Source organism: Lepisosteus oculatus, chromosome 26, assembly GCF_040954835.1.
Source record: "Lepisosteus oculatus isolate fLepOcu1 chromosome 26, fLepOcu1.hap2, whole genome shotgun sequence".
NCBI lineage: Eukaryota > Metazoa > Chordata > Actinopteri > Semionotiformes > Lepisosteidae > Lepisosteus > Lepisosteus oculatus.
The window spans coordinates 10,698,985-10,724,038 of NC_090721.1; the positions used below are offsets into that span (position 1 = coordinate 10,698,985).

Here is a 25,054-nt window from a genome sequence, read left to right on the forward strand (position 1 = left end):
TTGAAGTAGGGTGCAGGTGCAAACGGGACCGAATGCCCTGGACAGGTGCAGAAAGCAGCACCATGCTGCTCTATATCATGATCTGCCTCAGTTATGCCCTGTGATGGTCACGTTGAGCTGATGGGTCAGGGTGTGTGCAGAACAACTTTCCCTGCTCCACAGAGCGCAGTTATCCGACTTGGCTGCCTTCAGGATCACCCGTTCTTCGTCTGTGTGGACGTGACTCCACGCTACGGGAGATGTTTGTGTACAATGGTCCTCACTTAAAGGGCACTGGCTTCCCAGCCTCCCATCAGACAATCCCAGTCACACTAGTCAACACTTAAATAACTTAAAACAAGTGCAAAGAAATATTCTTACGTCATAGATCCTTATTTATTAATTATATCTTTCTTTATACATGTATATTTTAGATACAATAAGATTTACATTAATCGGAATGACAGAATCGTACAGGAAAGTCTCTGGGTTGACACAAGGTAATGACAGTGGACAAGACGACAACTGGAGAACAGGTGTGCAGCACAGAGCGCGCACAGCACAGAGTATACAGGCGGGGACAGGCTGTAGACACTGACCCACTGATCACAGTAAAACACCATTTGTTAGGAAAACCACTGCTCTGTTTCTGCTGCACACAAACTAAACCACAAACAACACTCCCACTGCGTAGCGCCTTGATCCGTCTCACGTTTTACATTGCACCAATATAGTATTGTTTTGGCTCCACATGCATATGCTCATTGTCCTTCAAATACAGAGCACGGTCAGGAATTCTGGAGGTCCCCTAGGCGACAATAAAGCAGCAGCCCCTGAAGACTTGGGAGAAGTTGATAAATTGCTCCGATTAAGCCCCTAATAAGTAGGTTTAGGCTGTTAAAAGAAGAATCGGAATGAAGATCTCTAGATACACCAGCCCTCCAGGACTCTGGTTGGGCAACTTGGTAGAGAGCTGTGCCCTGAGTGAAGAACATGCCTGTATACAGATGGGGGCGGTGGGAGTATCACCCTCTTTACAGCTCAACAGATGATCTTGAACAGCAACATGAGGAATGGGAGGATCTTTTGCAGTGAGCATAATCCTCAGACCGATGGCCATGCCCTTTGCACTGGTTCACGGAAAGGAATGGCTATAAAACCTTCAAGTTAGGGAGGCAGAATCCAATCCCAACATGTCTGAAGCAAGCGGACCAGATAAAGAAGGGTTAAGGGCACTGGCCCAGGGAAGATGAGCGAGGCAGGGCATTATAAAGAGGGCAACCAGAAGGAAACGTTTTTCGTCCGTCTCGTCACAGTTTGCTAAAGGGGCTCAGCCTGTGCCTGGAAGGTCTGTGTGACCTATGCTTGGACGGCCCCGCTGTTCATCAGAAGAAGGGTGTTTATTTAAGAAAAGCAGGTGAAGGCGGTTCCGTTACCGAGTGTTGATCGTCTTTTGTTCACCTGTTGTGCTTGGTGACGTGTCTCTGAAGGCTCGGAGTGTCTTCCTTCTGGAAACACGGCTCGGCTGTAACAGCCTGGTTCTATGAGGGTGGGCGTGGCCAGTAAGAACCCCACTGATACAGGACGAGCTCCGATCAGCACATGGACTTGGTTATCGGGTGAAAGAGGTGAACGATCGGTGTGGGGTTATGGTGCAGTTAGTTTTTGGGCACATTGTAGCAAAACAGCTGTGTTCCTTCCATGTGCTATATTAAAGCTTTGACTCCCACAGCTTGTTTGACTGCAATCTTGTCTTCTCCGTGACATTAAAAGCTGCAGTAATTCATTTCTACCGGCAGCAGATTGCACTGAAAGCCTTCTGATTCTTGAAGGTTTTAGCACTGACAGCCCTCCTCACCGATTGAAGTCAAAGCACTTGGTGCATTTCAGCTTCATGTTATACAATCACACTATCGCGTTACTAATATTAATTTTCTAAAACATTTACAAGGGTAATAAAGAAATCAAATAAATATTTCATTACGGGAAATGCAGATACATAAAGATATCGCCCCCGGGGCCGGACCAGATCGAAAGACAAACATCAGAGGCACAGGCATCGACAGGCTTGAAGGAGCAAACAAAAGTATCCCCTTACATCCTTTAGAGCTGGCTGTAAAATATTTACACAACTCCAACAACAAGTAATGATCTTCAGAAATATTACTCTTGAAATAAACAGGAATAGAAGACAACTGGCACAGTTACAAGTGCCAAATAATAATGAACTTTCCATTTCAGGACTTAATTATAGCCCCATAATCGCATGTAATTAGAAATCCAGTAATCCAGGTATTTAGAATTAGGTGGAATGAGCATGTTCTTTTACATGGTTCATTCTGGTAAAGCTTCACAAAGGGTTTAGTCACTGTAAGACAGGATCCCGATTACTGAGGGCTTGCAGTCATAGTGTTACACTAACACTAGTACAATTCTGCCTGCCTCTCCATATTCTTCAGCGTGTTGCAGCTCAGGAGAGATCTGCCTATGAACGTTGGGAGTTTCCAAATTCAGCTGAAATGTTTGAGATTGCATCACCAATTTGAGCAAAACATCACAGCCCCAGTGAACAGTGTCTGAGCTCTGTGGCGACCTGTTGTTTAAGGGGTCAGGCTGCGTGTCTCGGGTTGTCTGTCTCTTTAAACTGTGATGCAGTGCAAGACCAGCCTTTCCTGCTTGTTTTTGGAAAGTGCTCAGCTCGTAATGGACACACGAGCTTGTGTCCCTCTCAGACTTCGGCTCTGGGACAGCCGTCCTAAGCCCCATGAGACCACACAGCCCACGTACCCCAAAACCTTCACTCACGGCACCCAGATCTGCAGGGGAGCCCCTTTGCACACCACAGGCTGCCCTGACTGTTGGGGCTGCAGAGATCACTTCCCGATTTCTGCTGGGACACCCATCCAGGGCACACGGATACCGGAAAAGACCTCTGACACATACAGAGAGAACAGCAAGGACCCACAGTGCCTTCCGATCGGAGCTCACGCGTCACGCAGGTGGGACTGCAGAATTCCCCTCTCTGCCAGCTCAGCCAGGCCCCAAGTCCCTGCAGCACGGCGCTCTGTCCAGCAGGAAGGCGGGGGAGGGAAGTGGGGAGGGGGGGGGGCGTGGGGCGGTGCAGGCCCTCAAGCAGTAGCCCCTCTCCCCCCCCTCCTCAAACTGCATTGGTGATGATGTCACCGTGAGCCCCACCTCCGCTGGGCTCGGGGGTGATGCTCTTCAGCAGACGCTGCGTGGAGAGAGAGAGAGGGGGGGGGCACAGGTCAGGGGGGAGCCTGGAGGAACCGGTCCAGTCGTCTCGGAGCGCTCTGGGTGCCAAAGGGCTCTTCTCCGTGGGTCAGTGACACGCTGATCTCCAGCGGATAGAGCCGCTGACCACATGGCTCCCGAGGCCAGCCCCCAGATCATTTCAGCAGCTAGATCACCCTGCAACTCACCACTGGCAGCCCACTGGAGCTCAGCAGGTGTGAGCCTGGTCAGTACCTGGATGGGAGACCTCCTGGGAAAAACTAAGGTTGCTGCTGGATAAGGTGTTAGTGGGGCCAGTAGGGGGCGCTCACCCCGTGGTCCGTGTGGGTCCTAATGCCCCAGTATAGTGACGGGGACACTAGACTGTAAACAGGCGCCGTCCTTCGGATGAGACGTAAAACCGAGGTCCTGACTCTCTGTGGTCATTAAAAATCCCAGGATGTTTCTTGAAAAGAGTAGGGGTGTAACCCCCAGCGTTCTGGTTAAATTTCCCCCTGGCCTTTAACATTCATGGCCTCCTAATAATTCCCATCTCTGAACTGGCTTCATCACTCTGCTCTCCTCCCCACTGAGAGCTGGTGTGTGGGGAGAGTACTGGTGCATCATCCAGGTGGGGCTGCACACTGGTGGTGGTGGAGGGGATCCCCATTACCTGTAAAGCGCTTTGAGTGGAGTGTCCAGAAAAGCACTATATAAGTGTAAGCAATTATTATTATTATTATTATAATTATTATTATTTCCCGGCCTGCAGGGGGTCAAACACCACACCACCGGCTGGACCCTGTAGCTCAAGCAGGGCACCAGTGGCCTTTCACAGATGGAAGGAGCTGTGGTGTTTGGGACGCTAAACCTCCGTGCTCTCCGAGAGTAAGGCAGCGGGACCCCCTGGAGGCAGCGGCCGGTGCCCTGCGGGGAGCCGGGGTGGGCTGAGGCCGGCAGACGCAGGTCTCCTGCGAGACGGGCGCAGTCACAGCCCCCACGAGTCTGGTCACCTCTGATTCAATAAGCCTGTTTCGATTGGATTTCCCCTCTGTCTTGTGTTTGTTTGTTCTGCTCTGGACTGCAGGGGGTTAGACAAACAGTTCTCACTCTGGTTAAACAGACTCTGGGTGAGAACTGCAGGGCATTATTGTCATGGGGCTGTGGGCAAACACAGCGTTTATGAGCTGGCTGCTCTGATAGAGAAGGGCGCAGGGGTGGTTTCGTGCCTCTGTTTGCGAATTATCAACACAGAGTTGCGACAGGACACATCTGTGCACTGCTGATTATGGGGAGCGATGTGATGGACTGGGGACTCCACAGTGTTTAGCAACTGCTCCAGGCGGGGCCCAGTGAGAAATTAGTGAGCTCCTTGTGCATCACAAGACTCGTGCCCAGGGCCTTGCTCTGCAAGAATGGGGCTGGATTGCAGACGTGCCCTTTGAGGGAATTTGAGCGGGAATGGTGCCCTGTGTCTGGGACAAGGCTCACCAAACAGGATCTATGATGCTGATGGTAACCTGGACTGATCTACAGCAGTAATGGCATCAGTTAACTGTCCTTCCCGGGCCAGAGACTCCAGGTCTAGTGAATAGTGAATGTCAGCACAGGTGTTTCCGAGGGCTGCCAGCAGGGGGCGCTGACCTGTTTGAAGGTCCCGGGTGTGGTGATGAGGTGGTACACCATGTACACAGGGACACAGATGAAGGAGGAGACCCCGATACAGTAGCCCAGCACGGTGGTCCAGGGCGGGTAGGTGTAGTTAAACAGCTTCAGCTCCGGAGGGAAGAACAGGAAGCTGCAAATAATGAACTGGAGAGGAGGGGCAGAGGGGCAGGAGGGGGTGAGAGATTGAGCCACTACATCACAGCACAGATCACACCGCAATATCTCACACACTGGGACACACACACACACAAACTGGAATGCTACAGAACCCTACACAGACAATACACGCTAGCTGAATATTTGACCATGAAAAGAAACTGCAAACAGAAACAGACTCTGATGAAGTACAGGCTCAGTGACCACAGCCTGGCCATAGAAACTGGACACAGGCGGACGTGGCTGCCCAGAGAGGACAGGCTCAGTGACCACAGCCTGGCCATAGAAACTGGACACAGGCAGACCTGGCTGCCCAGAGAGGACTGTTGGACAGGGGCCGCGGTGCCTCCTGCAGCGACCCAGCCTCCGGGCCTCACCATGAGGAAGGTGGGGCAGATGGCCACCCAGCAGATCCGCCAGTACCAGCCCGGAGAAAAGCCTAGCATCATCTCCACATTGCTGCAGAACCGCGACACCCCTGCGGGGAGAGAGGGGCAGGCCATGGGACCGGGTTAGGCGTGCAAGAGCAGCAGAGAGGGCAATTAGCTGGTCGTGTGCTTGAGGGCACAAACACACACATAGAGGGTCAGCGGTTACCGTAGAACCAGGACACGGCGATGACCTCCAGGAAGACCACGGTGATGACGGCAGCCCCAGTGGCGTACTCCTCAAACAGCTTCACAACGAAGGCACCGCCCTGGGGGGGTGAGGTCAGAGGTCAGGGGTCATGAGGTCAGGGGTCAGGGGGCTGCGAAGAACTGAAGCCCCAGAGAGTCCCATTCCAGGACACAGCCTTTTCCGCAGGGAGAGACGGAAAAGGCTGGGTTATCAGACATCGTCTTTCCTGAACGGCTCCCGGAGCCTGGCAGGGTTTGTAGAGCCCCGAATGACCAAGGCGAGATCATGGAACCAGAGTTTCTTAGTCTCAAAGTCTGCTGTGCAGATGTGAGGTTGCATGAGACTTTCGTTTCAGAAATGTTTTTCTGATAACCAACATCCTGTGATGGAGCCGGTGGCCTCCTCTCATTCTTACGCTGTCGTGTTCCAGAAACAGGGCTGGTTGCTTTGTGCAAAACACATGCACTGTACAGAAAACACAGGCAAAGGAACAGGGAGGAAGGAGAAAAAGGTCAAATATTTCATGCAGGAGCTGTTCATCCCAGCAATCGGATGGTTCTGTGCCACCTGTAGGGCACGTCCAGGTGTGCTCTTCCAGCAAAATACCCCCCCGCAGCAAACCTGTCCTGCACCCAGACACCGCGCACAGCAGCAGAAAGGGCGCTGAGAGAAGGCAGAGATGCTGACGCACACACACAGGGTGTCAGGTGTCGGCCTCATACAGAACCGCTGGAGCATCTCGGACAGAGCAGAGAGCGAAACAGAGAGAGAGGGCCGAAGGGTTCTGGGGAGGCGATGCCCAGGACAGGTCCGAATTGGCACCCTGCTGCCCAGACCACACCTGGCATAGCGATCACGTGTGAGAAGAAACCCTTCATTCGTGAGCAGAAACGGGTTTCTCCTCCACTGCCATGCACGGTGTTCATGTGGCTCTCACTAAAATTAGAAATAGACTAAACAGAGTTCGACTCTGGCAGAGGAAGAGCAGTGAAGAAATGATTGATAGCGTAGGGCCCCCGGTACCCAACACTGCTGTTTCTGGTGGGGTCCCCCCCTCACCCCCCATGCGCCCACACCCTGCACTCACGTAGGTCAGCGTGGACAGGGCGCCCAGGTAACACACGCAGACGAGCCCCAGGACAAACCACTCCCTGCGCTTGGACAGCACCTGTGGGAACTCGTCCAGCACAGCTGTGATCACGCCCTCCAGCCCTGCGAACTGAGAGGTTGTCACGCAGTTAATAAAAGCAGACCGATACCTGCCAGCAGGAATACTGATAACGAACAAGGACAGCAGCTGTCAAAACCAGCGGAGCATGCACTGTTAATAAAAGGCAAGTGGAGATAATTATGAACTGTCCAATGGGCACTGGGCACGTGCACGGTGGACACTGTGCAAAGGGCTGTCTGATCAGGTGGCTCGCAGCATCCACACGTTGAGCAAGGGGTCGGGGTGGAGGCTGAAGGAAGATGAGAAACCAGGAGCCCCTGGCCCAGCCCTGCTGGAGCAGGGAGAGGGGGAGGGGGAGAGGAAGAGGGACAGGAGATCTCACCGTGCTGTCCAGGCCCAGCGTGATGATCATGAGGAAGAAGATGATGGCAAAGAAAGTGGAGGCCGGCATGTTGGCGATGGCTTCGGCGTAGATGATGAAGAGCAGACTGGGGCCTGGTGAGGAAGAGGAGTGTCAACACTAGGCACGGAGTCAGAGAGGTTAAAGCTGCCCGCGCCCCGACAGGCCTGGACATGGGGTGATCCGCACCAGTTAAATCAAACATCAGCTCTTGATGGACTGAAAGCCAAGGGCTCTCTGGCTGCCCTGGCTCTGGGACCTCTGGAGAGGAAGACCACCTCACCTGCGTCCTTGGCCACCTCGGCCACCTCCAGCTGTCGCTTATCCGCCATGTAGCCCAGCACGGTGAAGATCACGAACCCCGACATGAAGCTGGTCAGACAGTTGACGGAGCTGGTCACCAAGGCGTCCCTGAGGGGGGGCCGCAGAGGCAGAGGAAGAGGCGTGAAACTCATGGCAATTGCAACCCTGACTTTCGTGTCTTTAAGTCACCAGGGTAAACAAACAGATTTATGAATAAGCGAATAAAACAGGGGTGGAGCGGTGGCTCTGTGGCTAGGAGGTTGCCGGTTCAAATCCCGCGGCTGGCAGAGGAATCCTACTCTGTTTAGAGTGATTTCCTGCACTCTGACCCCCAGCTTCTCTCCCTGTTGGTGTGTCTCATAGAGAGCAAGCTGGGGTATACAAAAAGATGAATTCCTAATACAAGAAATTGTATATGGCCAATAAAGTGATCTTATCTTACTGTCACCCCCGGGTGTGTGCCCTGACTCACTTGTAGCAGTTGTTGTGGAAGGGGTTGTAGCTGGCGAACGCGAGCAGCACTCCGAACCCGGGGCCGAGAGAGAAGAAGATCTGGGCCGCTGCGTCAACCCACACCTGCCGAGAGAGGGAGGGAGAGGGCCTAGTGTCAGGCGCATGCCACCAGGTGGTGCTGTGCACACGCAGTGCTCCTGCCCCCATAGAATTTGACAAAAGACCTAAGCTGGCTACATTAAGGTACAAAGATCAAGTTGAGGGTGAAATGAGTCAAGTACTCTGCGTGGGAGGGTATCAAGTCAATGTTACGCTGTGTAAGAATGGGGGCAGGAGCATTAGTACAAGTTGATGACTTTGCTGATGAATCAGTTTTATCTTCGGTTTTACGTGCATGATTTCACTAGTGAGCTCAATGTTTTTTAGAGGCAGGATCTCTGATTGTGCTGTGAACAACTGATGATTTTAAGGTCAGTAAATGTGTTCAGCTTTGTTAAGGAGAGGACGAGTCCAGGTCCTCATTCTGTTGAGGGCAGAGTGTTGAAAAGGTGTGCTAGACAGCTCCGTGGCCTTTTTTCCTTTATTTTCCAATTGCCATTAAATCAGCAATAGGTTTCTAGAATCTGGAAAGAATCAGCTGTCGTCCTAATGGCCCAAGTCAATTCTCCTAGTTCACTCAATGATTATAGGCCAATAGTGCTCACCTCACCGGTTATGAAAACTTTTGAACAGATTGTGAAAAACAAGACAGAGGCAGAGGTACGGGATCAGAGAGACCCATTTCAGTATCCCCTAAGGGTAAGCAGGGGATACAATATGCCTTCTTAACAAATGGCTTCCAGCATCTTGAGGACAGCAAGACTCATGCTAGTTTGCTAGTTATGGAGTTTTCCTCATTTAATTGTATTCAACCATATTTACTGGCAACAAAGCAACTGCCTAATTTTGGTCTGGATTACTGATTTCCTTACAGAGGATAAGAGTCAACAGTGCTTTTATAACAAGCTGTACTCTTCCACTGACTCCTCACAAGGGTACATGTTGTCTCCTTCACTCTTTGTTCTTTGTTCATAGAAATGGTTGTAAGAGTTATCACCACTCAAGACATGAAATGTACAGCTGACTCTGAGCAGTGGCTCTGTGGCTCAGGATCTGCAACTGTAGTTGGAAGGTTGCCGGTTTGAATCCCGTGGCTGGCAGAGGAATCCTACTCCGCTGGGCCCCTGAGCAAGGCCCCAACTGCTCCAGGGGCGCTGTATAAATGGCTGACCCTGCGCTCTGACCCCCAGCTCTCTCCCTGTGTCTCATGGAGAGCAAGCTGTGGTATGTGAGAAGACAAATTCCTAATGCAAGAAATTGTATAGGGGCTAATAAAGTGATCTTATGGTTAGCTTGTTACAAGCAGAAGGGTGGAAATGTGTTTGCTGTTCATTGTGAACAAAATTTATTTAAAGTTCAATGTCTCTTAAACCACAGATATGGAAACTTATTCAAGGAAGGACCCTCAGAAACTGGGTCTTTGGAGGAGATAGTAGATAAATAATCTGTGGACTGTTCTGTACTGTAAATTAAATGTTGGGGCAAACGTTTATTATATTTTGAAAAAAAGGCAACGGCATCTATTTTGCTTAAGAAAGTTTAAGCATTTTAAGGTTGTTAATTTGTTGTTGATCGTGTCTTATCCGTTTTTTGATTGAATCTGCTGGACTTTGATACTCTGGCTTGCTGGTTTGGGAATCTAAATCTAACATCATAACATCACTTTATTAGCCCTATACAATTTCTTGCATGAGGAATTCATCTTTTCACATACCCATGAGACACACAGACAGGGAGAGAAGCTGGGGGTCAGAGCACAGGGTCAGCCATTTATACAGCACCCCTGGAGCAGCTGGGGTGAAGGGCCTTTCTCAGGGGCCCAACAGAGTAGGATTCCTCTGCCGGCCGCGGGATTTGAACTGGCAACACAGGCACAGATCCAGAGCCACAGAGCCACTGCTCCACCCCTCTGGGGAGTAAGTGCAAACTGGGCAGTGCTGTCTGTCACTGGTCACTGGTGCCATAGCTAGCAGTCAGGAGTCTTGTGTAAAGCATATTCTTTTCTAGATGACCCTTCACTCCCTTAGTAAAATTAATTCCATTTACTCCCTCAGAAAGCAGCCATGGTAGCTCAGACGACAAGGGTGTCTAGCTCCTGCCTGGAAGGTCCCGGGTTCAATCCCAGGTAGGGGCAAGCGATGGAGCTTGCTCTGATTCCTTCCGGATGACTCCCAGGTCCACTCAGCCTGCTTTCCAAGTGACTACTGGGGGTTAATCCTTCTGGGGGTGATAGGAAGGCTGGAGCATGATGCTGACCACATCACCTCCACCTCCAGTGACGGATGGTCAGAGAAAAATGGTGGCCCTTGCCCCCCATTCCCCATGGGCCTTGATCGCCTGAAAAGGGACCTACCTACTTCAGAATACAGATACAGATTTACCACTTTAAAAACAAACAGGTTTATGTTCTCGTTTAGATCTGTGGCCAAAGCCCTGCTCAACAAATTGATTTTTGTGTATGTACACGTGTATTGTTTGTGAGTTTTCTTCATATTGTCAATTCAATTCAATGTATTTTTATATGGCGCCTTTCACAACAAGGTTGCCCCAAGGCACATAACAATACAATTGATAATACATTTTCTCAATACAGAACAGAAAACCAGAAGACAACGGAGGAGAGGGACCAAAAAATATTGTCTGTAAAACAAATTGCTCTTGGGGATAATAACATCTCTCTCCTCTCTGGTTTTCCAGCCCTGCCCCTTTACTGCATGTCCTCCAATCAGGGGGCTCCTCCTTACCCCAGTGTTCAACAGCTTGCTCCAATCAGGTCTCAGGTAGTAGACCACACCCTTCCAGGCCCCTGGCAGGGTGGCCCCGCGGATGAGCAGAACCAACAGGACAATGTAGGGAAAGGTGGCCGTCACCCACACCACCTGCTCACAGAGACAGAGGCGCACAGCCAGTCAGACAGCTGGTGTCGCACAGCGACCAAGGGACTCTTTAAAGTCTTGCATGATCACGTTCAGATAGACATGCAGTCTGACTGGTGAGCAGGAAAACAGAGTGCCAGACTGGTGGACAGACAGATGGACAGAAAGGTGGGCAGACAGATGGACAGAGTGGCGACTGGGAGGACAGTAAGGTAAACAGGCAGATGCACAGAGGGGTTGGACAGACAGGTGGACAGAGTGGTGACTGGGAGGACAGACAGGTGGACAGACAGGTGGGCAGACAGATGGACAGACAAGTGGACAGACAGGTGGAGAGACTGGCGACTGGGAGGACAGAGAGATGGACACACAGACGCACAGAGGGGTGGACAGACAGACAAACAGAGGGGTGACTGGGAGGACAGACAGGTGGACAGTGGCGACTGGGAGGACAGACAGGTGGACAGACAGACAGATGCACAGAGGGGAGGACAGAATGGTGGACAGAGTGGCGACGGGGGGGGACAGACAGACATGCCTTGCCAGAGGTCTTGACGCCCTTCCAGATGCTGAAGTAGACGATGGTGAAGATGAGGAGCAGGCAGAGGGCCAGCTGCCAGCTGACAGAACCCAGGTCGTGCAGCCCCTTCGACAGGTGCACCTGCAACACCTGCCGGCTGGAGACAGGAGAGGGGTGAGGACAGTGACTTCTACCACACACGCTGGAGGTGTTCAAATCATCATGCAGGTGGGGCTGCACACTGGTGCTGGTGGAGGGGATCCCCTTTACCTGTAAAGCGCTTTGAATGGAGCATCCAGAAAAGAGCTGCATAAGCGTAAGGAATTATTATTGTTATTATTAACATCCAGCAACCGGATGAAAGGTTCATTTTTGCTCTTTGGCGTTTTGGCGGGCAGTCAGGCAGGAGATCTCATATTGCTCCTTCAGCCTGGCACACTGTGCACACAGCCTGGCACTCTGGCAGACTGGCACGCTGGTCACACAGCCTGGTTCATTTTTGCTCTTTGGCGTTTCGTGTGCAATTTGACTGATCATGCAGATGTTGAACAGCATACATTCCCAGTGCTCAAGGATCATTTCCCTCCTATTCCCTGCTATTCCAGGGTATCTTCAAGATATCTGGATATTATACAGCATTCTCTCGCCCCGACAGTTTTCTGTAATCACAGCTCATCTGACCCCAACGAGGGAGACCAGTGGCCAGCGCCCTTCTGACACACCAGCCTGCTCCCTCAAAGGGGCTCCGGGTGAAAGTGTCGGCCGAAAGCCCACGTCTCCTTCACACTGCCGAGCCCTGAGAAGAGCCCTGGGTTCCTAGAACTCCGGAGCACGCGGAGTTCAAGGGTCGCGGCGCAAACGCAGGAAGAGGCGTCTGGGCGGAGCTTGGCAGGGCGCGGCTGAGGAGGGGAGCACCCACACAGGCCTAGAGCTGCTTCGCCCCGCTGAGCCCACCCGGATCGGGGGAGGGGGACCCCTGCTCCCTCCCCTCCGCGCCCCCTCACTTACATGCACTTACGTATAGAACTCCTGTGCGGCGGAGATGGAGTGCGGCGTCCAGGTGACGTTGTCGCCCGACAGGTAGTTGGTGCAGTTGTCGGTGTTCCAGCTGTTGGAGCAGCTGGTCCAGGGCAGCGGTGAGCGGAAGGAGTACAGGAGGTAGTACAGGGCCCAGGCCATGATGGTGTTGTAGTAGAAGGCGATGTACAGGGCGATGATGCAGATGGCGAAGCCGACCCCTGCAGAGGGCCGAGAGGCGGGAGGTGGGGGATTATCACAGACTCCCTGCAAATAGGCTGCTTGTCATCCCAGAACTCTCCATTTCCGTTCCGAACTCCCAGTGAGCCACCCCCCCCCCCCCGCGCTGCAGCTCTCGCCCACGCTGACCGCAGTGTGAGCCCGACCGGAGCCGGGAGAACAGCCTGGCCACCAGGTGGGCGTCTGGACAGCAGAGCCCCACCTGTGGCTCCAGACGAGCGCCTTCAGTGGCCGATCTGCTATTCGCACCCGGTCCCCTTGCTGGCACCCTGGCTTCTGCACTTTGCAACAGCGGACTCATTGCCTTGTACTGCACCAGACATGAACAGTGAGATTGAGCATGGCAGAGGGCTAGACACCCTCAGGAGGGTAGATCATGGTACCAGCCTAGCCCTCTGTACCAGGGCACAGGGAAGGAGTGGTCCTCTTGGAAACCACAGCGGTCAGCAGTGCCTTTCCTGGCTTGGGGGGGATTGCCGAATCTCCAGGGAGGCCTCTCGTCTGGAGGGCAGGTTCAATGCCATGAGACCGCGGCTCTAGAATCATGACAATGAGCTGGTGTCGAAGGCCTGTGAGGCTGCCCGCCTGGGCCAGTACAAGAGTCAGAGCTGCGAGCCCAGCTGGCAGACAGCTGGCAGCGCCAGATCCAGAGGGATCTCTGCTCCTACTATACTTAGTGCCACCATCCACAGTCTCCTCTGTGTGTTGTAATTGTGTTTCATCTTGCGTATTCTTTTCATGTATTGTTGTGGGCGTTCTGCAAAGTGCTTTGAGAAGCCACCTTTAAAGGCGCTATATAAAATAAAGTTGATTATTATCTGTAGAAAGGATCTGACCGGCGATTCCACTTTATTGCCGAAGCCATCTGGGAATGAGTTCGGATGAAAAGCACGAGTCTCCCTGCTCCCCCTACCCCTGAAGATGGGGCAGACGTGCCTCCAGACGGAGATGCAGCCGCTGCGGTGGTACTGCCCCAGCGCCAGCTCCATGTAGAAGAGGGGCACGCCCCCGAACAGCGCCATCAGCGTGTACGGCAGCAGGAACGCACCTGCGGGACAGACACAGGACAACAGAACCTCTGTTTCTGTCTGCAACGCACAGTCGGGTTAGCAGGTCGGAAAGGAATGGCATGACTCTGCTTCTGGACTCGGCACTTAGCGGATCTCCAGCAACCTTGCGGGCAGTCAGGCAGGAGATCTCATATTGCTCCTTCAGCCTGGCACACTGTGCACACAAATTGGTACTCTGGCAGACTGGCACACTGGTCACACAGCCTGGCACTCTGGCAGACTGGCACACTGTGCACACAGCCTGGCACTCTGGTAGACTGGGACTCTGACAGACTGGCACACTGGTCACACAGCCTGGCACTCTGACACACTGGCACACTGATCACACAGCTTGGCACTCTGACAGACTGGCACTCTGACAGACTGGCACACTGGTCACACAGCCTGGATCTGGCAGACTGGCACACTGGTCACACAGCCTGGCACTCTAGTCAAATACAATGGCACACTGGTTTTTACAATACATACCCTTGCATACTCGGGTTTTCCTTCATGTTCACCTTTTACACTGGTCTTTAAAATATCCTTAAGAAACAGGTGCCTTTGGTACTCCTGGATTCACTGCTCTGTGCTGCACACGTCACTCAGAAACCACTCGACCAATCCCAGTCATCCTTAATGAGTCCCTAGTCACTGGCTCTTCCAAACCTGTCTATGGTTCCTCAAGTACATATCTACAGTTCTAGGAACAGCTGCCGGCTGCAGACACTGGATTTCAGCAAACCAGTTCTCTTAAAACTGGGATTGTTATAAAACCTTTTAGATCTTTATTTTCAAAAGGGGAAAATTGGGCAGTAATGGAAATCAACACTGTATTTACGAACAGAGGCTTATAAAGGAACCTGCGTGGAAATCATGCATCACAGAGCAATGAAGGGGGTGGCTGACCAGCAGATAGAGCCCCTGGACAAGGGCTGTCCACATCACTGCCTGAGTTTTGTCTCAACACACCAGCGGACTCTACAAGTACATGAAGAGAACAAGATTGTCCTGGACTGTTATCAGCAGTTCATGTGATGATGTTAAACAACAGGACAGATTCTACTACTGAGCAGAAAGCTTGGAAAGTGGTCCTGATGATGATGTTGTTGATGATAAAGATGCACACACCAACCACACACACACAATCTCTGGCATGCCCACACTGACCACACACACAATCTCCTCCATGTACACACCAACCACACACACACAATCTCCAGCATGCCCACGCCAACTACACACACACAATCTCCACCATGCACACACCAACCACACACACACAATCTCCACCATGCACACACCAACCACACACACACAATCTCCAGCATGCACACACTGACCACACACACACAATCTCCGGCATGCACACACTGACCACACACAGACAATCTCCGCCATTCCCACACTGACCACACACAATCTCCGGCATGCACACACTGACCACACACACACAATCTCTGCCATGCCCACACCAACCACACACACACAATCTCCGGCATGCACACACTGACCACACACGTAAATCCTGGAGTTCACTGTGAGCTACTGGCTGAATGGCTGGACTGGTTAACGCTGTCTTGCTCAGTGCAGGAAACTGGAAACTTTTCTCTTATCAAAACACAGTGAAATGGATGAACATTTGTTCAAGTTGTGCATCTCCAAGGGCAGTTAGCTCCTAAAACACAGGATCGTTTCAAACCCCCACACACTGCAGTGCCTAGCGACAGGCCTCACGTGCACTTGGGGTCACAGAGATGTTGTACATGAAAACTCTCCTCTCTCGGCGCTCCCACCCTGCTGTCTCCCTCTCCCAGAGCCCTGTCTCTCACCTCCTCCATTCTGGTAGCAGATGTAAGGGAACCGCCACACGTTGCCCAGATCCACAGCGTAGCCAATCACCGACAACAGGAAGTCCATTTTCTTGCTCCAGGTCTCTCTGGGGATGACAGAGCTTGTCTGCTGGACCATCAGCATCCTGGGGCAGCTCCCCCCTAATGTGCCCACCTCCCCCGGGCTCTGGGGTGACGTAGGGTATCCGTTTGACACCTGCCCCGTGGCTGTGCACAGTTTCTCCCCTGCCTGTCCCTTCTCGTCCCCTTGGGGGGCTCCCATACCCCCCCCAATCAGCAGGCCATTCTCCTGCATGTCATCCCCCTCGGGGGCGGAGCTCGGGTTGCTGGTCTCCAGCATCATTGGCTGCTTCATCTCCATGGCAACGGCAGCTAGGGGCGTGGCGGCGGAGCTCTGACACTCGTTGCTGTGGCGCCCATCTGATGATGCAAGAGGAGGGTCAGCAGAACCTGGACAGCGATGGGCGGGGCGGGGCGGGACGGGAAGCTCCTCCCCTTTCAAACACGGCAGCAGCTCCGATTGGCCGAGGTCCCCCTCGTCCTCTCCAGGCCTGTCGAAGGCGGGGTTATCAGCACCAATCTGTAGAGCAAAGAGAAGATTCCTCATTAACACACCCACGTGAACCAGTGACCCCACCTCACCGCCTCTTGACCAGATGCGCAATTCTGGTCCTGAGGAGGCTGGTGTGTCTGCAGGTTTTCTGAGCCGACGCCTAAAGATCTGGGAATAGGCTTTAAAGTGATCCACCGTTGCCAGTAAAGAGCTGGCTGAGCTTGTGAAGACCCCTGCTGGGGGCATCAGTGCTGGGACCAGGGGCTGGGGTGGGAGGGTGAGAGTTACAGCACTGCTCCAGCTACTGCCGGCTGCGCTGAACACGCTGACAGAGAGCAGGCTGGAGCACCGGGGCTCAGAGGTCTCTGTGGTAAAGGAGAGCAAATGAACACCTGGTTTTTCCAAGCTACAGAGTATGAGAAGAACCTAAGAGCCTATTCCATTCTTCTCAAATAGGCTGTAGGTGAGGGTGCAGAACTCGCAGACTCCCGACACGTCCCTCACTGGGCCTCCAGGGGCATGGTCTTGGGCTTTTCTGTTTGTGCTTAATTTAAGATGTTGGTCCTTGTTCTTACATGAGGAGGGAGATCTGTTAAATGTACATCTACAGGAACAGGCTTGGGTGACAGAGAATAAAGAGAGTGTCATATTTTACCATCACAAGCAGAAGTTTATATTATGGAAGGAAAATGGGATAAACTTCACGTTTTGGAACAAAAAGAGTTTGGAATATTGCTCTGAGAATTTCATGGCTTTCAGTCAAAACTATGTCTGCTTTAGTGCAGAGAGGTACCGGGATTCGCACAGCTGACACAGAAATGCTATAAACACAATATCCTCCATAACACTGAACACCAATCAGCCCCGATTCTCTCATAACACTGAACACCAACCCCCTCTCTCTATAACACTGAGCACCAACCCCTTCTCTATAATACTGAACACCAACCTCCTCTCTCTATAACACTGAAAGCCAGCCATCTCTTTCTATAATACTGAACACCAACCCTCTGTCTCTGTTACGCTGAACACCAACCCACTGTCTCTATAACCATGAACAACAGTCCACGTCTTCTATAACACTGAACACCGACCCTCTGTCTCTATAACATTGAACATCAACCCCCTCTCTCTATAACACTGAACGCCAGCCCCCATTTTCTATAATATTGAACACCAACCCCCTCTCTCTATAACACTGAAAAACAGTCCACTCTTTCTATAACACTGAACACCAACCCTCTGTCTCTGTTACACTGAACACCAACCCCCTGTCTCTATAACCATGAACAACAGTCCACTCTCTCTATAACACTGAACAACAGTCCACGTCTTCTATAACACTGAACACCGACCCTCTGTCTCCGTTACACTGAACACCAACCCTCTGTCTCTATAACATTGAACATCAACCCCCTCTCTCTATAACACTGAACACCACACTCTCCTGACACTGAGTCCACTCTGGATAAAGGTTCTCTCCAGCCAGAGTCTGATTTGGATGAAAAGAACGATTCTTGACCAAAACAGAGCTCTCAGCGCATCACACACCACCGGGAGAGAGGAGGTGGTTTTGAGAGCAAGGACTCTGTGGGGCTGGGACTGTCACCCCGCAGAACAGTATTTGACCTTGATGCAGCTCTACCTCAAAAGCAGGCGGACTGACGTCATACGGGGGCCAGGACTGGCGCGCGAGCCAGAAAAGTCGTGCCGAGCCAGAAATCGGGGGGGCTCGATCACAATACCTCCTGCACACCCCGAAAAACAGACACCGGCCACAGCCGCCGCAGGGCCAGGTTTCGGGTTTCGTCAGGCTGCGGATCTGATTAGAGCAGAGATACCCTAACGAGCGAACAATCGCGCGCCTGTGAGGCCACAGCGTAGGGAAATGACTTCGCGCGAGCTGCCCAGATCTGCGGCGCTGATTCTGTTCCAGGCTAACACGAGACACTTCGCGGGAGGTTCGGGGACGTGCCCTGGGCGAAGGCAGCTGTCTTTTCGGAAGCGAATCGAATTCGCTGTTATTTTCTCCGATGCTATCAACAGAAACAAGGTGGGATTCTCCACCAGGTCGAGCGGTGCTCTTGCTCGCCGTGGTGGAGAGAGCGCGCGCGTGTGTCACGGCACTGGCCGACGTCCAGGTCCTGAAGTGCTTTTACGAAAGCGATTATATAAAAGTATAAACATATTATTAAACATCGCAGCTCCATTCTTAGGCTGGTGAAGCAAGACGCTTTCAGTACATTTCTTTCAACACGGCTTCTCTCTCTCTCTCGAGCGTGAACTGTTTACTGAACGAGATGCAATATTTTGGAAGCGCAAAGCACGGAACGTCGCCTCAGAGAGCAAACACAGCACAAACAGGAAGTCCCGTCACACCTCCTGCAGTTTCAGTGCGCTCACTGACTCATGTAATGTGTTGTTCGATTTCTTTCCTGGGAACTGAGACTTAAGCTGTGTTTATCCCATTAAAAGTTCGTTGGGGTTTTTTTTTTTTCCTCCAGAAATGTTGCATTGCAGCCCGTGCTTGCGCTGCGGACAAGAAGCATTTCACAACAAAACTTGTCAGGAAACGCTCCGAAGAGACCGATCCCAGATGTTTGGCCCCGTGCCGCCGTCGCAGCTGGAAGCCTGAAGCGCGCGCTCCGACACGGCGCGCAGCCCAGGTGAGCGAGCCGTGAAAAACCACGGGTTCGTCTTGCGCGATCACGCCTTCGAGCGGGTGCACGCCTGGACTGTAAAATCACTATAGAGCAACATTACAGCCACTATGAGCATAACCTCCCGACCACCGGTACACAGAAAGCCAAGAACTGAAGGAGCCACGTGGAGTACATTTGGTCTCGGAGACGGACAGATTCAAAGCGTCGCGGCGCTGTCTTGTCCAGGGAGTGACACGGCCAGAGAGTTCGGACTGGAGACCTGCGGGCACCGAGTCCTGCCGCGACGCAGAGCACCCGGCCGCGAATTGACTCTCCCCTGCCCCCCTGCCTCCCCCTCCGCCGGACCCGTGCCTGCCGGTCCCCCTCCCGGTGATTAAAAACACATCCATCTCCCCCGAGCCTCTCCGCGCAGCCCGGCTGACATCAAAGCCGGCAGCAGACACAAGACAGGCGTTCGGAAGGGGGAGACTGTTAGTACTCATTTCCCCCACCACCCCTCCACCTCGTGTTCTATTTTTAACGCGTTTACGAGTTGGGCTGTTTCTGCTGCCGCTCGGAATGAGCCGGGAGCTGCGCCTTCACGAGGCGCTGCCGCTCCGCGAGGGCTCGGGCTCCGCGTCGCCCTTGCCCGCCACGCGCTTCCCGCGAGCCGCCGCCGCCGCCGGCTTCCCGCCCCGGAGCTGCGGGCGACCCCGCGAGGACCCCGCGAGGACAGGTAGGTCCGAGGCGCCTTCCCGCCTGCTGCTCCGCCGCTCCCGCCCCCCCCCCCCCCTGCCGCGGCGACCGTCCTGCCCCAGCCGGAACCCCGAAGCGGAGCTGTCTCCACTGGGGCTTGTGTGTTTTAAAGCCCCCCGACTCGGCGCGCCTGTGCCGTGAGGTTTCCTCGGAAGCCCCCACGCCACAGCGCTGCTTAAAAAGCGGTCTCTAGGCGCAAACCCGCACAGTCCTGACGAGAACTCAGTGGGTGAATGCGGAATTTCTGCCTAAGGAACGCGCTGTCGAGGAACAGAGCCGTATTACATCTGGGAAAGGAGCTATAAAATCGCCCTGGTCAGTCAGTACTGGGCTGCCCCAGACAGGACACCTGCGACTGGAGGCACCGGAGGCACTGGTCCCTCTGTCTCCGAGTTCAACATCTGGCACCGGCAGATGCCTCCCGCTGGGATCTCTGCAGTAAACTTCAGCAGGAGCCCGGCCCCGCGGAGCCACAGCCCGGAAAAACCGCCCCCTTACCGCAGCGCCAGCCTGGGCTCGCACCCCACACCGTCCACACGCGTCCACCTGCTGGGCAGAGCCGGGCCACCTGTGCTTCGGCTCCCTGCGCGCGCAGAGAGAGGCTCAGACGCTCTCTGACACCCCCCGCGGGCCGGGCTGGCCTTTAGTACAGCCTCCCCGTCGTCCTGCCCCTCGGCGCACAGCAGCCAGAGCTGCCTCCACCTCGAGCCCGGCCAAACACACCCCCAAACCCCGCGCGTCGGCAATCAGCACGCCCTCCCCCCCCCCGCCCCCCCCCGCTCGGCTCGGCCTGCTCCTGCCCCCACCCGCTGGGAAGAAGAGCCGGTGGCAGGCGCGAGCTGATCGTCCTTTCTCTCTGCCTCTCTCTCCCTCGGCTCTGAGAGACTGCTGGGGTCGCTCCCCCGCAGATACCCCCCCGCAGCGGGGCGTGAGGTGAGCCGAGAACCCCCCCCCCCTCACCTCTGCTGGAGCACACGATCTTCCGACTGACGCCTGCGCTCCCCTCCTCTCCAGCCTCGTACCCAGGCCCTCCCCCGGCCAGCCTCGGCCCAGAGAGGAGGCCTGTCCCCCAGCTCCCCTCGTTTGTGGCTCCACCAATTTGGAGTCCCGTTTCTGAGCTCACGGCAGCGGCGTGGCGCCCTGCAGCCTGTGCCCTGCAGCCTGTGCCCTGCAGCCTGTGCCCTGCAGCCTGTCCCCTGCAGCCTGTGCCCTGCAGCCTGTGCCCTGCAGCCTGTGCCCTGTAGCCTGTCCCCTGTAGCCTGTGCCCTGTAGCCTGTGCCCTGTAGCCTGTGCCCTGTAGCCTGTGCCCACAGCCTGTGCTCTGTAGCCTGTGCCCAGGCCTGTGCCCTGCAGCCTGTGCCCACAGCCTGTGGTCTGCAGCCTGTGCTCTGCAGCCTGTGCCCACAGCCTGTGCCCTGCAGCCCCACACCAAAATATGATTTGTAAGTCAAAATGCGACCATGTAATCTGACTCCAGCTCTCTTAGATTTTTGTCTCCCTGTTTGCTGGAACTTCATCCATATGCAAAAGGAGCCCTGTGCTTCCTGGACAGGAGCTGCGCTGAGATCTGAGATCTGAGCCTAGAGGGGCTCAGATCCACAGCGCCCCAACATTGCGGAGCAGACTAACAGACTCCGAGCCCTCGGCCTAGAGGGGCTCAGATCCACAGCGCCCCAACATTGCGGAGCAGACTAACAGGCTCCGAGCCCTCGGCCTAGAGGGGCTCAGATCCACAGCGCCCCAGCATTGCGGAGCAGACTAACAGGCTCCGAGCCCTCGGCCTAGAGGGGCTCAGATCCACAGCGCCCCAGCATTGCAGAGCAGACTAACAGGCTCCGAGCCCTCGGCCTAGAGGGGCTCAGATCCACAGCGCCCCAGCATTGCAGAGCAGACTAACAGACTCCGAGCCCTCGGCCTAGAGGGGCTCAGATCCACAGCGCCCCAACATTGCGGAGCAGACTAACAGGCTCCGAGCCCTCGGCCTAGAGGGGCTCAGATCCACAGCGCCCCAGCATTGCGGAGCAGACTAACAGGCTCCGAGCCCTCGGCCTAGAGGGGCTCAGATCCACAGCGCCCCAACATTGCAGAGCAGACTAACAGGCTCCGAGCCCTCGGCCTAGAGGGGCTCAGATCCACAGCGCCCCAGCACTGCGGAGCAGACTAACACGCTCCGAGAGAGAAGCAGGCGTTTCGATTTCTGTCTTCGCCGGGCTCGGCCTGTCTCGGTGCGCTGGGGAACTGTGAGCGAGCTGGAGTGGGGATTATGGGTGAACGGATTACTGTGGTTTAATTCACAGCTCTCGCTCACAGTAGAGGGAGGAAGAAAAGAAACTCCCTTCCTGATGATCTCCGGCACAGCCAGCTTCCCCGCTCCCGGGCCGCCCCGTCTTTCTTGCAACAGCAGCTTTTAAGACTAAAAATAACAAATATCGGATATTAAAGATTGCCCAACCGGCTGGCTCTGCTGGAAAATACAAACCAAACCCATATATAAAAAACAGATCCCCCCTCAGGAGGTATAAGGAGGAAAACAGCCTGAACAGCGCGATCATAAGCTACGAACTCAGTGTTTGTAGTGTGAAAAACGAGAAATGATTTTCGCTCTCGCTCAAAAACAGCACGCCGCATTCAGCTGGACCAGTCTTCAAGGCGATGGGCATTTCGAGCTTTTGGAAATCACTCTTAAATAAAGTATCGTTTCTGTTAACAGCGATGTCCCGTTCACTGGCACACCGAGGGGGGAGTTGTGTTTGGGGGGGGCGTCGTGATGCCCAAAATGTCACTCGGCACGAGCAGGGGCGAGGGCGGCTCGCGCACCTGACGGGCAGGGGAGAAAAGTCCCGGGAAATCTGGGACAGTCGGCCACCGTGCCGCGCGCAGTCCCCATCCCAACCCCGCGGCCAGGTCACTGCGGGGACCGGGCAGCTGTCGGGTCTTTCCATGGCCGGGCTGCCGCTGGACTCGACGCGCACAGGAAACCTCTCCGGACAGGCGGCTGAACCCAGCGCAGCGCGGTGTGCGGGCGCCCTCTGCCGGACCGCCCGAGGGTGACACACGACGTAGCCCTCCACTAGCCTGCAAACTTCATAGATTCAATCTTGTACTGCTGCATTTTTTTTGACAAAATAGACTTTATACAATTCTGACGGAACGGTTATTTATCTCCAATACAATTTATGAAACCAACCTGCGTAAAATTATTAAAATTACTTCGACAATTCACGTCAAGCGGGAAGGAAAGATTTTCAGCCGTTCGCGCTCGCGATATTAGCTTTCGACAGCGTTGTAACCGTATTTTTTCTCAATAAAGACTACACTGCTCCGAGTTGTTCGTTTTAAAAAGTCACTTTGGGGACTTTGACGCGTGTTGGAAGACTGTGGCGCACAGACTCGGAGACCATATTTAACTGCCCCGTGTGACCCCAGAGGAAAACTGACCCCGCGCCACGGGCCGGCCGGCGGGGCACCAGCCCGGCGCTGATCCTGGCGTGTCCCGCACTCGACTGACCCCCCGCCGCACCGACCGTCTCCCAGTCTCAAGCAGAGAGAGAGAGAGAGGTGCCTTGCCACCCCCGGAACTCCCCCGGAAAAAAAAAAACACAACAGAACTTGCTGCACAACACGCCCCCCTCCTCTCCCCCGACCGCGGCCCGGCCTTGCGGTGTACCTGCCCGAGAGTCCCGCCGTCCCGCAGTCCGGCGATGCTGCCCTGGCCGCGGTCCCGGCCTGTCCGCTTTGAAGATTAACCCGAGCCGCTGCTGTCTAATCTCCACACTTCTGAGCCCGGCCGCGCCAGCCCGCGCTTCACCTCCAGCGCGTCTCCCTCTCCGCTCGTCTGTCCCGGACCCGCGGGCTGGGACTGTCCCCTCCCCGCCGTCAGAGGGACAACACTCGCCCAGCATCCACTTCGAAACCAGGGGCAGTCCCTCCGTCCAACAGCCCGAGCGCAGCTGTGATCCGGATTAAGAGGTACTGTTTCCGAACCACGGTAAATCCGTGAAAGAAAGCCCACGGAGCAGTACCTCAGTACTGATAGTCACTCGGTGCTGTAGTTTTCTTCCCTGGTGGGGCCAAGCGGCTTCAGGACCGAGGTATCACTGACACAGTCCCCAGCCGCCCTGGGGCAGGACTCTGTTTACAGGAAGGTGCCGAATACGTGTGTGTGTGTGTGTGTGTGTGTGTGTGTGTGTGGGTGTGTGGGTTGGTGGGTGGTGGGAGGCAGACGGCAGATGGCAGGGCCTGTGTCCTGGTATCCCATCATCCCCCTTTCCTGAGAGGGAGGTGAACCGGCCGCGATCTCTTCGTAGCGGAACGCGGCGGAACGTTTTCCGCGAGGAATGTGGGAGCTCGCCCTGCGATGGACTGGCGTCCCGTCCAGGGTGTACCCCGCCTTGCGCCCGTTGCTTGCTGGGAAGGGCTCTGGCTCCACCGCGACCCCGAGTTGGATGAAGAAGTTAGGAGCTGGACTCTGGTCGGGACGCCGGCGGGGTGATGAATGCGTGTGCACCCGGAGGAGCGTGCCGTGGGGGCAGGAGCTGGGCGGCACCTGGGGGCGAGGCCCGTGACTGTACAGGTGCTCACAGGGAGCCATGCTGGACGGACACAGAAATCCACAGGCAGACTCCGAGACACTTCTCCCTGTTCCCGTGAGAAATTCCAGAGTGGGACACAGCAGTGATGTTGGCTGACTGTTGCGTAAGCGTAAGCGGTCCTGTGTTAGAAATCTTCCCCTCTCCCCCGTCTTGTTCTCTGTCACCCAGGTCTTCAGTCAGAGCCTCGTTACGATCTGTACTTCCATGAGAGAGTGGAACCCAGCCGAGACACTTCAAGAGAGGCTGCTGCGGGCCCAGGGTGTCGGTCCACCTGCGTCCGGACGGTAGACTCAGACAGCCTGCGGGTCCGGCGGGCCCAGGTTGTCAGGCCACCTGCGTCCGGTGGGGTGCGAAGAGCCCCATCAAGGCTCTGTCCAGAGAGGGGCCCCGAGAGTACGAGCAGCACCCCAGATCCAGACTCGCCAGGGCTGGCGTCTGTGAGAGTCCCGCCCCCGTGTCACAGAAGAGCCAAGAGGCTCGCCGGGTCAGCGGCTTCGGGCTCAGTGCCACACCCTCACTCTGCCAGCTCGCTGGGAGCGAAGAGGGACGGGGCTGTGGCCGGGGCGTCCCGCGGGACTCCAGATCAGGGCCACTCGTAACCACCGGTAACCACGAGTCCGACAGCCAGAGCAAGAAAGCAAGACCTACCTGTGTCTCACTCCCCCAGCAGGTGTCACGGTCCATCCTCGTCCGCACGTAGCCTGAAGGGTCCTGCTCACCACCCGGGACGCGACACGGCCGGCGCAGGGGGGCAGACGGGGGGTGACCGATAGCGAAAATGTTCCTCTTGTAGTAGCGGGAGCCTTCCTGTCAGTCCCACCGCCTTCCGTTCACCTCAAAGGTTCCTGAAGCTATTGATTGATTGATTGGTTGATCGG

The 25,054-nt window shown here is 54.7% G+C and overlaps 1 protein-coding gene across 2 annotated transcripts; it reads right to left on the minus strand.

Moving 5' to 3' along the window:
• Positions 1-351: 351 nt before the first annotated feature.
• Positions 352-23,488, minus strand: slc6a4a (solute carrier family 6 member 4a). 2 transcript variants are annotated; one of them, XM_069184409.1, is made up of 14 exons: positions 23,252-23,488; positions 15,613-16,213; positions 13,645-13,779; positions 12,493-12,712; positions 11,493-11,631; positions 10,823-10,957; positions 7,999-8,102; positions 7,507-7,634; positions 7,206-7,318; positions 6,740-6,871; positions 5,632-5,731; positions 5,412-5,512; positions 4,855-5,022; positions 352-3,211 (listed from the first exon to the last, which is right to left on the minus strand). In XM_069184409.1, the coding sequence occupies exons 2-14, from the start codon at positions 15,992-15,994 to the stop codon at positions 3,137-3,139; spliced, it is 1,932 nt and encodes a 643-aa protein (XP_069040510.1). In that variant the 5' UTR covers positions 15,995-16,213; positions 23,252-23,488; the 3' UTR covers positions 352-3,136. The 2 variants fall into 2 exon arrangements, with proteins under 2 accessions (XP_069040510.1, XP_069040509.1); XM_069184408.1 differs by lacking the exon at positions 23,252-23,488 and adding an exon at positions 20,083-20,249.
• Positions 23,489-25,054: the final 1,566 nt, after the last annotated feature.